The sequence below is a fragment of the Nyctibius grandis genome, chromosome 5, assembly GCF_013368605.1.
Source record: "Nyctibius grandis isolate bNycGra1 chromosome 5, bNycGra1.pri, whole genome shotgun sequence".
Lineage (NCBI taxonomy): Eukaryota > Metazoa > Chordata > Aves > Nyctibiiformes > Nyctibiidae > Nyctibius > Nyctibius grandis.
The window spans coordinates 17,930,341-17,946,543 of NC_090662.1; the positions used below are offsets into that span (position 1 = coordinate 17,930,341).

Genomic DNA, 16,203 nt, shown 5'->3' on the forward strand with positions numbered 1-16,203 from the left:
TTTTTTATTTTCATGGGATACTAAAGTGGAAAGAAACAAAGAGAAAGATATTTGATGGCTCAGCACACTAATCCCTGCTTGCTAAAGTAAAGTATTAAAGAATTTGATATTTGAAAATCAGCAGCCTACTGAAAAATTGGATCTAAGCTGATGACTGTAGAAAGAATGGTATCTGTCTAAAACTAAGTATTTTATGGAAGGCATGTTTTCCTGGAAGTGTCTGAATACTATTATGAACTAGAATAAATGCTTCAGTTGGAAGAGACCTACAACGATCATCTAGTCCAACTGCCTGACCACTTCAGGGCTGACCAAAAGTTAAAGCATGTTGAGGGCACTGTCCAAATGCCTCTTAAATATTGACAGGCATCCTTAGGTTCAAACCTTACCTTAGTTCTGCCATTTCTTCTTCTCCCTTTATTCCTCCTATTTGTCAAAATTCGTAGTCTTCATGTATTTTTCCTCTTGCTTATTTTATCTTATTTCTCTCCAAGCCAGGTTGGATTTTTATGTTACTGTTGGTTAATAGAATATATATATTTTGAATAACTGAGCTATACGGATAGCTCATATTGCAGGTGATAATGTTTTAATAATAATTAAGGTCATATTGCAGCTGATGAACTTTGGAATGTGTATATTTGTTTTCATTTATATGTGCAGGAACTGTAACTTTTCTGGACCAAACTGGTATTTCTGCAAAGCCCTGTCCCATGTCAGATTTTTCAAATTCAGATATCTCTGGCATGCATTGCGCTTATATTTAAATGCATTTAAATGTATGCAACGTAATTTCTCCAAAGAACAGCAGCTCCAAAAGCTGCCGTTTTTACATTCAAAGAGCATAAATGGATAGAGTTCTTCAGATGTTATAAACAAGATTTGTGAAAATGCTGTACGTCAGAAATATTCTAATTTCTGGTGAGAAATAAAAAATAATATGCAATGAATACCATTTTGTATTTCTTTAGAATTCATTGTATATCAGAAATGTAATAAAACATTTATTTACTACTAACATATTTCAGTCAGAACTTTGCCCCAAGCCATATTGAATTACCTGAAGGCAGTATTGTTTTGTGTTCTTTTTCTGTCTAAATACTAACAAATACATTATAGACTAGCTAAATAAATAAAAAGGGATCACGTCAAACCCTTTAGGTTTGGTATGACCTTTATTTTGTATCTGGCAGGATAAAACTGACTTGCTTTTATAAAATTAACTACTCAAATATAAAAAGTTTATCTTTTTTGTGTATTAGAATCATAGAATCATAGAATGGTTTGGGTTGGAAGGGACCTTAAAGACCATCTAGTTCCAACCCCACTGCCACAGGCAGGGACACCTTTCCACTAGACCAGGTTGCTCAAAGCCCCATCCAACCTGGCCTTGAACACTGCCAGGGAGGGGGCAGCCACAGCTTCTCTGGGCAACCTGTTCCAGTGTCTCACCACCCTCACACGAAAGAATTTCTTCCTAATATCTAATCTAAATCTACCTTCTTTCAGTTTAAAACCATTCCCCCTCATCCTGTCACTACTTGCCCTTGTAAAAAGCCCCTCTCCAGCTTTCTTGTAGGCCCCCTTCAGGTACTGGAAGGCTGCTAGAAGGTCTCCCCAGAGCCTTCTCTTCTCCAGGCTGAAGAGCCCCAACTCTCTCAGCCTGTCTTCATAGGAGAGGTGCTCCAGCCCTCTCATCATCTTCGTGGCCCTCCTCTGGACTCGCTCCAACAACTATTAGGTTAGTTAAAATTAGGTAGTGAAATTAACCGTTAATTTTAACAGTCAGTATTGTGAAATATTTAAATTAAATTAGTAAAGGAAAAATTTGCCTGCTAACAGTGAGTCACTGTATCTATTTTATTTACTACTGACTGCAGTTCATGTAAAGACATGACCTTCATTTTTCCCTCCTCATTAGTATGAATATGTATTGTAAGGATTCTGTATTACATGTGTACCAGTTTTCCTCAATTTAATTTCTGCGCCTTTGTTGTCCTTTTTCTATTTAAGAAGTTTTAGAAAAATACTTACTTGTAGTAATGTACCTATTGTTTCTCTTGAAAGTTTTGTATATTAGCCTGTTAAATTAAACTCTCAAAATATAGAAAAAGCATTTTACATTCCATCAGTTTCCCTTTGGTTTTTCTTCCATCTTTCATTCTATTCCTCTGCCACCCCTGCTTCTTCTACGTGTTAGCTCTAGGCATTGCTGTCGTTGCCAGCTCTCCTTGTGTATCTGTATGTATACTTATCTGTCCATAGTTCCTCCAGCTCCTCTGATATCTATATATCGTAAGGAGACAGGAAGGAGAACTGATTCAGGCTATCTGTATTGTATAATTGCATTTTAACAATTACACTGCTGAAATAGCCTCCCTTTGCTGCAGAACTGTGGTCTAAGTTCTCATGTCTGCAGACTAATGGGTGAGGTGATCTCTTGGGATGGGACACTTCTTGTTCTTTAACCCGGACTGCGTGTGCTTTTTGCGTAAGACTGACATTGCGTTAGAAAATGGATAACCACATGAGGGGGAAGTGAAGACCAAGCTTATTCCTTCCCAGCTGAATGTGTAAACCAGCAGGCTACAGAGATGCTTGTTTTGTTTTGTTTTGTTATTCTTCTAACTTCATGCTTCTGGGAACAGTCAGATGTATTCTTACAGAAAAGTTGATGGAGTTTAAGAAGGAACAACCACTTGAAACAGGGCAGTGCTGGGCTGGCTTCTGAAAACTGCTAGAGCCTTTTTATAAAGCGGAGGAGTCAGTACTAGTAAATGTCCCAGTATGTGTTTGTCTCTTGTATTGAAGAGTTACTGAATAAACACAGAAATAGTTAAGACAGCTAATTATGGAACTGCAGATACCTTGCTTCCTGGCTTAATACCCTAAAATCAGGTTCCTTTTTGCCTGTTGTTCTCCTGCCCTTATGCCTGATACATTCGTGGACACAACACAATGAAGAGGTAAAGGATGCTCCTATCTGGAATAAAGGCTGCTCTCATTGAATAGTCTTGCTGACTACTCCTGTAGTCTTGTTGAATGTGGCAATCTGTGCTAGCTGGCTCTGCTTGAGCAGCAAGGCTGGACTAAAGGATCTCTAGAGGTCACTTCTAGCTTCAACAATTCTGTGACTAAGTCATCATCTCCTATGAAACTGCAGATCTACTGCTTCCTGGGGAAATGCCCTGATCAGTAGGTGTTTGCGCTTAATTTGGTGACAGATTTCAGTTGAATTCAACATAGTTCAAATACCTAGGCTTGAAGGCTTTTTTCTGGCAATTTGAGATCCTTTTCAGGAGAGTTATGCAAAGAGTTGTCTCTTACTTGAATTCTAAACACCTTTTAGTAGGAGATTGATGCCTAGATAGATTTCATAAGCCGACAGTGAGAAGCGCTTTCCAAAGTTCTTGTAAAAGTGGTTTAATTAAGTTGAAGTTCTTTGTTGTTGAAATGTTGTCTTTGGTTTTGGTGGTTTGTTTGTTTTTTTTTTTCCCAAGAGTCTTTTTATTTGTTTAATGTATTTAGTAGATTTCTTTTGTTTATTTCTACCTTTTCTGGAAGACTCTCAGGATCTTAGAAATACAGTGTAGGCTAAACTCTCACTGTAATTCAATGTTCCCCTAAATCTTGAAATCTTCAATGCTTTTTAGAAAAATGAAATATAATCTGTAGCCTTAGTTGCTGTGCATCCAAGAAAGGAAAATTTGTCTGGTTGGTATAATGGGCAAAAGAGTCTTCAGATTTTAGAGTTCAGCCAGGAGATGAGAGATCTGTGGATCTGACTTCTCAATCAGTTCTAGTTTTATCCTGGAGTACAACAGTTAACAAATCTGCCCTGTTTTGTGAGGAGGAGGAAAAGGCACCGTTAGGCTTTGAATTCCAGCATAGCATAGCCTAGCATATCAGTACCAGAAGTAGCTTTGGACATTGAATCCACATTTTGAAAAGTCACCTAGCTGTTGCCTTGAGACAGGCTCCAAAATCTGAGCAAGAAGCAGAATTTCAAATCAGCCTTCCCTTTGGCATAACCTCTTAGCTAGCTTAACCCACTACAACTCTGCATGCTGTCTGTTGGGAATAAAAATCAAGGAGCCTAGATCGTTTCTGTTTTCTATACCAGTAGCACAAGCATTTCATTAGTCCTGAATCTGGGCAAGAACAACCCCATGTACCAGTACAAGTTGGGGGCAGACCTGTTGGAGACCAGCGTAGGGGAAAGGGACCTGGGGGTCCTAGTGGACAGCAGGATGACCATGAGCCAGCAGTGTGCCCTTGTGGCCAAGAAGGCCAATGGCATCCTGGGGTGTATTAGAAGGGGTGTGGTTAGCAGGTCGAGAGAGGTTCTCCTCCCCCTCTACTCTGCCCTGGTGAGGCCACATCTGGAATATTGTGTCCAGTTCTGGGCCCCTCAGTTCAAGAAGGACAGGGAACTGCTAGAGAGAGTCCAGCGCAGAGCCACGAAGATGATTAAGGGAGTGGAACATCTCCCTTCTGAGGAGAGGCTGAGGGAGCTGGGTCTCTTTAGCTTGGAGAAGAGGAGACTGAGGGGTGACCTCATTAATGTTTATAAATATGGAAAGGGCAAGTGTCATGAGGATGGAGCCAGGCTCTTCTCAGTGACATCCCTTGACAGGACAAGGGGCAATGGGTGCAAGCTGGAACACAGGAGGTTCCACTTAAATATGAGGAAAAACTTCATTACGGTGAGGGTGACCGAACACTGGAACAGGCTGCCCAGAGAGGTTGTGGAGTCTCCTTCTCTGGAGACATTCAAAACCCGCCTGGACGCGTTCCTGTGTGATATAGTCTAGGCAATCCTGCTCCGGCAGGGGGATTGGACTAGATGATCTTTCGAGGTCCCTTCCAATCCCTAACATTCTGTGATTCTGTGATTCTGTGATTCATGAATTATTATGAAATCCAAGCCAGAGCTGGGTAGCTAACTTCTTAGGTGTTGCAGATCTGGGTGTCACATAACAAGCACTTTTCAAAATCCAGTCCTTTTTGCTTAGATTCTTTACGCATTTGTTAGTATCATGTAAAAAGTGTTCAGGTGGTTCATAGTTCTACTAGATGAAATGCAAAATGGTCAAGAATATAAAGTCATCCTTTCTGTTTTGTTCACTTCATATGGTAAAAACTCTATTCACAAACTGCCAGAGCAGAGGCAGTCTGGTAGGAGAGCCCCACGTGCAGGAGATGTAAGCTAAGAATAGCTTTCTGAGACAGAATTACCTTCTTGTATGAAAAGGGTTGAGAGATAAACCAAATATATTAATGAAACACATAATTAGCAATCTGAGCTGGCCATGGCTTATGTGAAGAACTTCACCCAAGTGAAAACATGACACCGTTTCTATTAGAAGGTAGATTTTTAAAAATTGAGATACAATGTGTATGTATAAAATATATAACATAAAATATAAAATATATATATATAAAATGTGTACAGTAGCATATTCATGTAATCTAACTCCTTCAATAAAACTTCCTTATTTTTACGTTGTAAGATGTGTTCTGTGTCTGCATAATGACCTGTGTGAACGTCTCTTTTGTTTTGTAGTTTGTACCATTCCGAGATTACATTGACAGAAGTGGAAACCACGTGTTAAGCATGGCAAGACTTGCTAAAGATGTTTTAGCTGAGATCCCAGAGCAGTTTCTGTCCTACATGAGAGTCAGAGGAATAAAGCCATCACCTGCACCACCACCCTACACACCCCCAATTCATGTGTTGCAGACTCAGATATGACTGCTCCGAAGTGCTCAGCGTTTATCCCAAGTCAAGAGTCTCTGGATGCAGCAGTAGCTTCTGATAGCTTTTTGGAGCTAGCAAAATTCTCTTCACATACCAAAATTCTCCTATGGTTGCATGAGCAACTGGAAAGCTTTTAAATGCTAGGAGCAAAATGTTGATGTTCTGAGTCCTTTTTTTTTTTTTTTTTGACAAAAACCCCTACTTTTTGACGTATTTATTGGAGGGGAAAGCACAATTCAGGATTTCAACTCAGAAGAAATTGTCCTCTCTGGATACTGTGTGTATATAAATGTATAGGAATGCTATTACTCTGTATCAATGTTTACATGTTACTATTTTTAAATTTCAGTACTTTTATAACTATTCTTAAGAATAAAAGTTTGGAATATTGACTCACATGTCTTCTAGCTTGCAATAGTTTGTCACAAGGTAACAAGAGAAGCAATATCTCTTTGAATGTTTGTCCAGACAAATACAAATGAAAGTTAAGAAAAGGACAAATATATATATGTTTTCCAGTACCTGAATTGCTTCAATTAGTGCTCAGTAATCCATTCATCTCACAGTTGGAGAATAAACCCGTAAAATGTGAATAATATAATTGCATATGACTTATGACTAACTCCAAACTTTGAGGGGGGAGGTACGTGTATTTTTTCAGAGATTCTCCAATTTCTAAGTTTATCTAAGTTTACAGTTTTTTAAACTAGTTACTGAAGCAAATTAGAAGAGTTACTTGCTATAAGTAATTAAAGAAAATTACCTCAAATCAGAACTATCAGAGTATTATAGTTGACTCACTGAGCTCATTAAATCTTATCATGCATTCCTTAAAGCACTGGAAATTTTGCATCAGAAAAGTCTTTGGGAGTGATTACAGCAGATGTTTCATAATGGACCGTTTTAAACTTAATTTAAAATTTTAACTTTTTTTTGTCTAGATTGCCCATTCAAAGGGATGCTGGCTCTTAATATTTGGGTTTAATATTGTCATTTAATCACATTTCCATTCAGGGTGCATGAATGATGATGTTAATTGGTTTAAAAATTGCACAACCATGTTCCTTTGTGCACAATTTTGTGTACGGAACTACCCAAAAATTTTATTATATGCCTGTTCATATATAATTGTAAAATGGTTTTGCATGTACAGTTTTTACAAAGACACGGTTTTGTGAGTTTGTGTCAGATACATTTTATTTAGAACTAATGGCCTTAAATTTCACAAAGCTCCTGAAATGATTGTGAATTGCCTTCAAATACTGTTAAAACTGAACGTTTTATTTTTTTTGTGCCACAGTTGTAACTGTCTTGTAATGTAACAACTTTCTTTGCATATAACCTGTTTACTACTTCTGTTTCTTACTACTGTATGTTGTAATGTACAGTATAAAACTAAGGTGCGTTTTTTAAGCATGAGAAGTTTTTTGCCAGAAAGCATATCTTCGATATTAATGGCATATAACTATGTAAATGCAGAATCTTCCATTTTTAAATATATTTAACTTCCTTTAACTATCTCATGTGGGAAATTACTTTTTCCAGATGATTATTCTGTTAGAAAAAAAAAAAAAAAAAAAGATTTTTTTGGTAAAAAGAAGTCTTGTTTTATTTTTATTTCAAACAGTTTTTACATAAATATGGACTTTTAATTTTCTCACTAAAATACGTATTTCTTAGTGGATTGATGTTGCATGAATGAAATTTGATACCTGGCAACTACAAATTTTGATGAAAGTGCATCATAAAGAGTAAGTTTAAATCTGCTGAATGGTGGTGGTGTTCTCCTTCTGTCTTCTGCATTTATTTTTTGTACATACAGTGTTGGCACTTTAGAAGTAACTGAATTAATATTATATATCTGTTGTTTCATTTGGTTAGATAGATCTTTATGCCGACATTTGTATTGGTTCCCAGCGGCCCATGTATTTAACAGGTTTTCATTCTAAGGCCAAAACTACAAATGTCTTTTATTCAGTTTAGAGTAATTTATTAGCTGTCATTTAAAGAGCACCTTTTATTAATCCAAAGATCAGTCTCAAAACTACTTTAACAACTCATTTAACAAGTGAAGGAACTTTTAAAGGTAGGTATTACTTAATCAAAATTATTTTTTCTATCCATCCTAAGCACCAGCCTATTCTATTCTGCACTGCTGTTTTTTCTTCTGTTTGGTATTGGATTCTAAATCTAACATTATTTAATGGAAAGAAATAGATGTGATCAGTGGACTAAGTATTCTAGTGAAAAATGGAGACTTTTTCCAGACTTGTGACATTCCCTGTATGTTTGACATCTTGATTCTGTAATGTATGAGAATCATTATGTAGACTCATAGTAGCCTCAATCATTCCAGTATTGGAGATGAGAGTTAATGGTCAGAACTTGAATTTCTCCAACATATCATATGCAGCCATTTTTACTTCTGGCTTTATTCTTTAGAATAGTGGAACACAAAACTCATTTTCCTTCACAAGAAATGCTAGCTGCTACCAAAACTTGATAATTTTCGATGACTGAAGAGTAGGAGAGAGTGTTTATGTTTAAGAAAAGTAAAATGTGACATGTTAGGTGACAAATTAGTTGCCCTGAAAGGGAAACTGTTGGCCTTGACGAAAGCTGTCTTCCTTTGGTATCCAACTTGGAACAGATGTTTTCTTTGTAATACATGCAGAAAATGCTACTGCGGGGTGCAACCTGTACAAATGTTCCTACAAATGAGGAAGGACTCCGTCTCATGGAGGGTGTGATTTGAGAGTGACTATTTTAGGTTTGATTCTGCCTAGTGAGGAACTGTTTGCTAATCTGGAAGAAGAAACTGGTTTGATCTTAGTTACAAAATAGAATTTTGTCATTTTAGGCAAAGATGGCAACCTATACAGTAGAATTTACGTGGACTTCAAATCAGCTCACTTCCACACACAAAAAGGTTTGTTAAGTGTGGTCCTCTGGGGAGGTATCTGAAGGAGAGGGAAAGAGTTCGGGAGAGCAGGTATTCTATGAAAAGACACATTTTGAAAAGCTGGAAATTCTCACCTAAGTAAGGACAGATGAAAATGGCTGAAACAATCGAATGATAAATTACTATCATCTTTGAGAACTAATAAAGGCACATAATGACAAATTATGCCAATGCAGTGGGAAACCGGGGAGCATAGTAAGAGGCTATTATGACTGTATCAGAAGTGCTTTAAGCAGAAAAATCAACAAGAATAGGAAGGGAGAATATGTTGCTATGGTTAAATGTAAAAGAGAGCACAGGATATGAGTGAGAAAGGACAGAAAAACACAAAATAAATTATGACTGCTAAAGCCTAGTAAAACCTTTAACTAAAAAGGGAAGGTAAGTTGAGTCCATTATTTAAGAAAAGAATGAACAAATACTCACTGTCTTTTTCCTTCAGGCTTCACAGAAGAGGGATGATAATTGAATTAAATAGTCAATTAAAAAAATAAATTTAGACCTAGGTTTACATCCACCAATAAAAATTTGTTAATAACTATACACTCTTGAAACAATTGCTTGAAAAGCAATGTAATGAGCTTCAGGAATAAAAGAGAGAAACAGCTGCTTTAACATGACATTTTAAAAGCAAAGCAGGAGATAACAGCCTCATTTGAAGTGTTACAAAATATTTAAAAACTGTTAGACTGTTCAGAAAAAATGCTATCAGTCCTTTCATCATCAAGCTGGAAAAATACAGCAATTGATATTCCATAGGGACCTGTCTTGCTTTTGGTATTGTTCAGCCATTTCCATTGATGACGCAATATATAAAAGATGGTTATTAATTAGTGGATTGTATCAGCTGGAGATAGTTTAATCACTTCCAAATATGAGATCAAAACTCAAAATCATTTTTATGAATTAGAAAAAATACCTGAAAGCAGAGCAAATATCAAGGCAAGTAGGTAAGAGTACTTAAGTAACAAAAACCTACTACACAGTTGCAGTAGTTTCTGGCTGTGAAGCAATTCTGCAAAACAGTGTCTGAGGTTATAGTGGATCACAAAACGGGCATTGAGGGGAAAGTGCCTAAGTAGAAGGTTTGAATATAGGCCACCTGAGAGAATCCTTTCATTGCTCTCCAAATAATAAAGCCTCAGCTAGTCTACTAGGTCCGGTTTGGAGACTTCAAGTAAGATGTGGGTCAACTGGAAAAGTCACCAAGGGCTGTTGGGCAAATGGTCAGGGAAGGTTTCCATGGGGTTGGCCTCCCTGCTACAGGTTGTCTCTAACTCTTTTTGATGACCATGGCGAACTACTGCAGCAAGGGTCATTGTGTGAGATCAGGACAAGCCCTACTGCTGTGAGTGCATGTGGGGAAGCAGGTTGATGCCGTCGCAGCAGAAATATTTTCAGGAAGGACTGACCCTGTCCGTTCACGTTCTGAGGTTGTCGTTTCATACTGCTCACGTTTTTCATGTGAAATGTGCTCTTACCTTCTTTCAGAATGCTTTATGGTAATAGTACTAATTTTCTTCAGCACTTCATGGTGGATTATTGCTTCTTTGACACTGAATTGATACGGTATGATTTCAGGTTTTATTTCAAGCCAGTGTTGTGCATTTATGTTCATTGCCATTAGAGTGCGAGTGACTGTAGGTGACTGGTATTTTCAAGTTGGCCACCTGAACAAAGGGTACAGAGTATTACATTTCTGAGCGTGTGCCTAGAGCCAAACGTTTGACAATAATAAATTTCATCATTGGGATTCTTATTTGATGATTTTATTTTGCAGACAATCAAAGGCATTGAAGTGACTGAGTGTTCTTACAGGTATTTCATGCTACAGAAGGTGTACGACTGCTGTGAGAGAGCTGCCCCACAAGCGTGCAGCGTGGTTCCTAGTGCCATGTGTGCCGCAGGTGGTGGGACAGCCCTTCCGTGCCATGGGTGGTGGGACAGCCTTCCCATGCCACGGGTGGTGGGACAGCCTTTCTGAGCCACGGCGGGCTGTGGCTGTGCTCTGAGCAATTCCATCACTTCTGCATTGCGCTGTTCCCCAGGGAGCAAAAATTCTGCCCAGGCTCGAGAAGAACATGATTGTCATAATAACGGGGAGGCCTGCATGTCCCTGTGCCGCAGGCTGTTATGTAGTTCAGTTTGCTTCAGGCTGGTCATGAAATCAAAGCAATTGACTGCATGTGCAAAGTGATTAGCTCCGGACGCTGTGTCTTCAGCTGAGTGGGCCATCGGGATGCAATCACCAGCCAAAGGGAATGCAGGGGGAGGCAAAGTGACTACTTTCCATGAGCCCAGGAGTGCTGCAGGCTGGGGAGCTTCTTGGCGGAGAAGAAGGGAGTGAATAATCCCCTCACAATGTCATTAAATGCTTCCACTGGCACTGGCAGAAAGCCCCTGAAAGTACGGGAGCGAGGACGCAGCCTTGATTGATTGCTTTCTGTGAGCAGGAGGGACCGGAAAATATCAATAGGTTGTCAAACCTGGAGGAAAGGAGGGGAGCCCAGCAGGAGTCTCTTATGGCTGTTTCTGTCAAATACTGTCATGAATGTAATTAACAAAGGGATTAAGGGCTACATTTATAAAACCAACTAATGTATTGTCTCTCCAGGGTTGCAGGCTGGGAGGCCTGATTAGAATTCAAAAATTGTTTTGATTAATTGGAGGGAAGGTCAGGAATCAGTGAGAGAAACTGCTGTGGAAAATAAAAGTGGAAAATACTGCATTCAGGAGGGAAATAAATACAGACAAATGAGATGAAAATGAAAAATACCTGGATAAGCAGCAGTTCTAGACTTAATAATCTGTAGATTACAGCTGGGCTCCAAACAGAATATGAATCAAATTGTGATACTGCTGCATAAAAAGCAAAGATCACCCTGGAAGACGTTATAACAGCAGTCGAGTTCATATGGGGAGGGAGATAATCATTGCTCCAGGCTGAGCTGCGCTGAAGCCTTAGCTTGGCGCTGTGTCTGGACTGTGGAGCTACACTTAAGGACGATGCAGACAATTTTGAAAGAGTCCAGGAGAGAAAAAAAAAAAACAGATGGTTTTTAACCTGTGAGGAAAAAATTAAAGCACTTGGGTATGTTTCGTATGCAAAAGACCAGAGGGAGCATGGTAACTGTGTGTCTGTGCAAAGGGGTGCTGTAATGAGCTATTCTCAAAGGTCAGTGATGACGGGTGATGTTATCATCTTTGGCAGCAAGGAAGGCTTATACGGGCTGATAGACAAACCTCCCTAACTAACTGGAGGCCCCTTCTAGTGCATCTTGGAGAACTTACATCATCTTTGTCATAGAAATTGTTCAGAACAGGCTGGACAGCCGCTAGGGATGGCCTAGTTGTGTGGCCTCCCTCCGAGCAGGGAAATAATACAGTAAATAGTTAAACATCCTCCCAAAGCTTCGTTTGTCAGTCCTGCAAATTCAGGTAGAGGCAAGGATAATATATTGGGAGAGGAGGACTGGAGTGGGTGGGCAGGTAGGAAGGCAGGCACTGAGAGGGATGAGGAGGGCTCTGGTGAGATTTTGTCTGAAATACGTGTATGCTTCCAGTCACCCGTTTTCAAAGTGATGGGCTCAATGGGCTGGTGAAGAGAGAGGCTCTCGGGAGATTTCCATTCAGTGGACAGGTGAGATGACCAGCCCCTGTGTGTGACCAAGGGCTGCAAGGAGGGAAATATCTCATGGTGGTCACACCAGGATGGAGAATGTCAGGTGAGGAGCAAGACATGCCAAGTGAGTGGTGCAAGAGGACAGCAAGATGGGAGTCCCTATCTGCACATCTGAGGTTTCTAAGCTAACTGCGATGAGGTGTTGGAACAGCAGTAAATGTGTCTTGTTTCCAAAAGAAAATGAGTTTATGAAAGAGCTGACATCATGTTATTGCCTGCAATATCTGGGAATTTAACTCCCCAGTGTTCCATTTTTCTCACTCACCTGCAGCACAAGACATCTCCCCTCCACCAGACTGCTTATGGAGGCTCACAGAGCATGGGCAGTGGAGATGGCAAGCAGCATGGACAGCTCACTGCTGTCGCCAGTGCTTCCAGCTGGATGTGAAAGCACGTGTTCAGGGAAGACCAGAGAGTTCAAGGAGTCTCAGAAATAAGCTTGAAGCAATGGAGCCAGAAGGATCTCTGTGTCCAGCTTGGCCTACAACATGGTCCTCGGTACTCCAGGAAAGTGCTCCAGCAGGTGCTCCAGGTCACTGGCATTGCAAACTGGGCACCAAAATCTCTGTGTACTTTAGAATCATAGAATCGTAGAATCATAGAATGGTTACGGTTGGAAGGGACCTTAAAGATCATCTAGTTCCAACCCCACTGCCACAGGCAGGGACACCTTTCCACTAGACCACGTTGCTCAAAGCCCCATCCAATCTGGCCTTAAACACTGCCAGGAGGGGGGCAGCCACAACTTCTCTGGGCAACCTGTTTCGGTGTCTCACCACCCTCACAGGAAAGAATTTCTTCCTAATATCTAATCTAAATCTACCCTCTTTCAGTTTAAAACCGCTCCCCCTCATCCTGTCACTACATGCCCTTGTAAAAAGTCCCTCTCCCACATTTCTGTAGGCCCCCTTCAGGTACTGGAAGGCTGCTAGAAGGTCTCCCCAGAGCCTTCTCTTCTCCAGGCTGAAGAGCCCCAACTCTCTCAGCCTGTCTTCATAGGAGAGGTGCTCCAGCCCTCTCATCATCTTCGTGGTCCTCCTCTGGACTTGTTCCAACAGCTCTATGTCCTTCTTATGTTGGGGGCCCCAGAGCTGGACGCAGTACTCCAGGTGGGGTCTCACGAGAGCTCTTGATGTCACAGGCCCTCCACTCCCATTGATAATTAAGTACAGTTAATTCTGCAATCACGACACCTTGGCTCGATGTACTCAGCTATTGTTACCTGTCATTTAACAAATGAACATCACACATGTTACCGTGACTGATGCATAATAGCTTGGGAGCTGGAACTCACATTTTAAACATGTGGGCTGGTAAACAAAAAAAATCAACAGCAATATTCCCTACAATTCCTTTACAGGGAGGGACACAGAATATGCTGTTGGATCCTCAGGATTCATAGCACCAGCCTATACTGAAACAGTTTCTTCAGTAACAGGAACTGGTATTTTCCTCATATCTCTAATTCACTCACTCGTAATAGAGAATTAAGTCTTTTGATGGAAGAATTGAAGAAGCATTTAAGGGGTGTTGGAATAGACCTATAGTTGGATTAACACTATCAGATGCCCTTAAATCTGTGCTTTGCATGGTCATGTAAAAATTCAGAGATAAATGCCTCCTTGGTTCAGAGGGAAAATCATTTTACAGTGCAAACTGTTGGTTAATAATGCTCTCCCCCACTGACCCTCTGTTGAGCTAACGGCTTGCTCCTCCAGTTGGAGTTGCAGGCATTCTTTTCGTGCAACCATGACAAGTATTTGTTAAAAGAAACCCCACTGGTTTTAAACCTGAGTCATCCTCATTCCCTCCTATCTAGACCTCCTCAAAACTTGTCACCTTTCTCTAACTCAAACCTATACAAAGCTCCTCCCCAAATGCCACTTTGGTAGCCTTTAAAAAGCTTAGAATAAAACTCCTTTTCAACATTTTACTCTGTGATTCAGTCAGTAGAACTCACACTATGGAGAAAGTACATCTGCTAATGAAATTAGCTATTTACCCCTCACTAAATTCCCTGCAGCATAAGAAGAGGCGTTATAGCAGATAAAGCCTTTAAAAAAGCCCCAAACCCACAAGTCTATTGCAGACATCCTGCAATTGCTTCTGAAGTAGCTTTTCTCATCTTGCTAAGCCTCTTGGAGGAATACAAATGGGAAGAAGGTGATGCCATTGCGAGTGTGGAAAACCATTGAATCGCAGCATTTCATTTACTTGAGAGATGCTGTCAGCTGCACCACAACATTTCCCACTACCCTGGAAGAATTAGCAAGAAAAGAAATACACGTTTTAGCACACACCCACAGTATTAGCAAGGGGTTTTTCTGGCACTGTTAGGTATTTCACGGTACAGAGAGATTTTAAATGCTCATTCATGCACACACTGTATCATTATCAATAGATCTATCTATTACCTGTCATTGCAAGGAAGTACCAGACTTCCAAAAATTCTTTTAACAATGGCAAAAACAGCTGAAGCATTGCTTTATTTGAAACCTGTTAGAATGTAATAGGAAAAAGATGACGTTTAAAGTATTGCTGTACTTTGTGGGCAGGTGCTGCCTTCCTTTCCCTCCCTTTCCTCCTTCCTCTTCTGTCCCCAAACCTGTTCTGCAGAGGTGAGCTCCTTCCCCCCAGCTCTGCCTGGGCTTTACCCTCACCCCACACCAGGCAAGGGGACTCACGCAGACACCCCCTCGCACCAGCTGTCTGTGACTGATAGAAAGAAACTGCATGAAATGAGTGTTGAACTCCTGGTGCCGCAGAAGAGCTGTATGGGATCAAGGGCCCAGGGCAGGAGCCGCTCTCCAATGCTTGCCCAGTGGCTCCCTGCAGTGATGGGGGTGTTTGCAGAGCCAGACGCAGCCCAGGCAGGGACAGCCAACGAGGTGCTCAATGACCTTGGACACCCAGCCAGCACAACGCTGGGTCTGGCAGAGCCACCAAGTCGTGTCTCAAAGCTGGACAGCAATTTAAGAACAGCATTTCCCTCCTAGTACACGTGCCCCGGGCATCCCACTCCAGCAGGGCACTGCAGCCAGTGCCCTGGGTAGCGCACGCACCCCTCGCTCTGCTTCAGGAAGGGCAGGACAGCACTCAGGTCTGAGGATATTCACATGAGCATCACAGTAAATAAAGTAAAAGCCAACTATTTAGGACCATTTTCTCATGGAAAAGTGCCCTGTAAGGCCATCCTGGAGCAGTGGGGACATCAGTGACTCAAGAAAGCTTTGGGAAGCAAGGGGAAAATGTCCACTGTCACCAGCGAGCACACCCTGGTGCTAAATACGGCACTTAAGGCTCGCTTTGGTGTTGTGGGTGGAAAGTAAATGAGAGTCAGTAGCTGTGATTACTGGAGAATGAGGTAGTCGTCTAGGTTTGTAAAGGGAGAAAATAGAGTGAGGGAAGAGGTAATGGAAAGTTCATTCCTCCAGGAGTGCAGGCAGATGAGGGCTGGAAACCCAGCGCTTGGCGGTGGCCGGAGGTTAGTGGCCCTGCCGCTGCCCTGCCCCGAGCTGGGGTGGTGCAGGCAGAGAGGACTGCTGAGGGGCCGTAACCCCATCTGTGTCTCCGAGAGGGAGAGTCCAGTTTTTAAGTCCAGTTTTACAATGAAGAATCATAGCAGCAGGCCTCATTAGTGTAAGACTACAAGTGTAATATATATTTTTTTAAATAAATTAATTAGTAACCACTGTGGACACAGGGAAGGCCCCCAGCACAAGGTGTTAACTTGCAATCCTACACCATGGTGACATACAAAACCCACGCCAACTTCATTGCATCCAAGATGTCAGAGCT

The 16,203-nt window shown here is 41.0% G+C and overlaps 1 protein-coding gene across 5 annotated transcripts in view; it reads left to right on the plus strand.

Annotated features, from left to right (window-relative positions):
- CPNE8 (copine 8) overlaps positions 1 to 7,277 on the plus strand; it is a 106,789-nt gene extending 99,512 nt beyond the window's left edge. For all 5 annotated transcript variants that reach the window (XM_068401191.1, XM_068401186.1, XM_068401187.1 and 2 more), the window contains one exon: positions 5,567 to 7,277. In XM_068401191.1, the coding sequence (XP_068257292.1) occupies positions 5,567 to 5,755 (189 nt within the window). In that variant the 3' untranslated portion in view covers positions 5,756 to 7,277. The remainder of the gene's footprint in view (positions 1 to 5,566) is intronic.
- Positions 7,278 to 16,203: the final 8,926 nt, after the last annotated feature.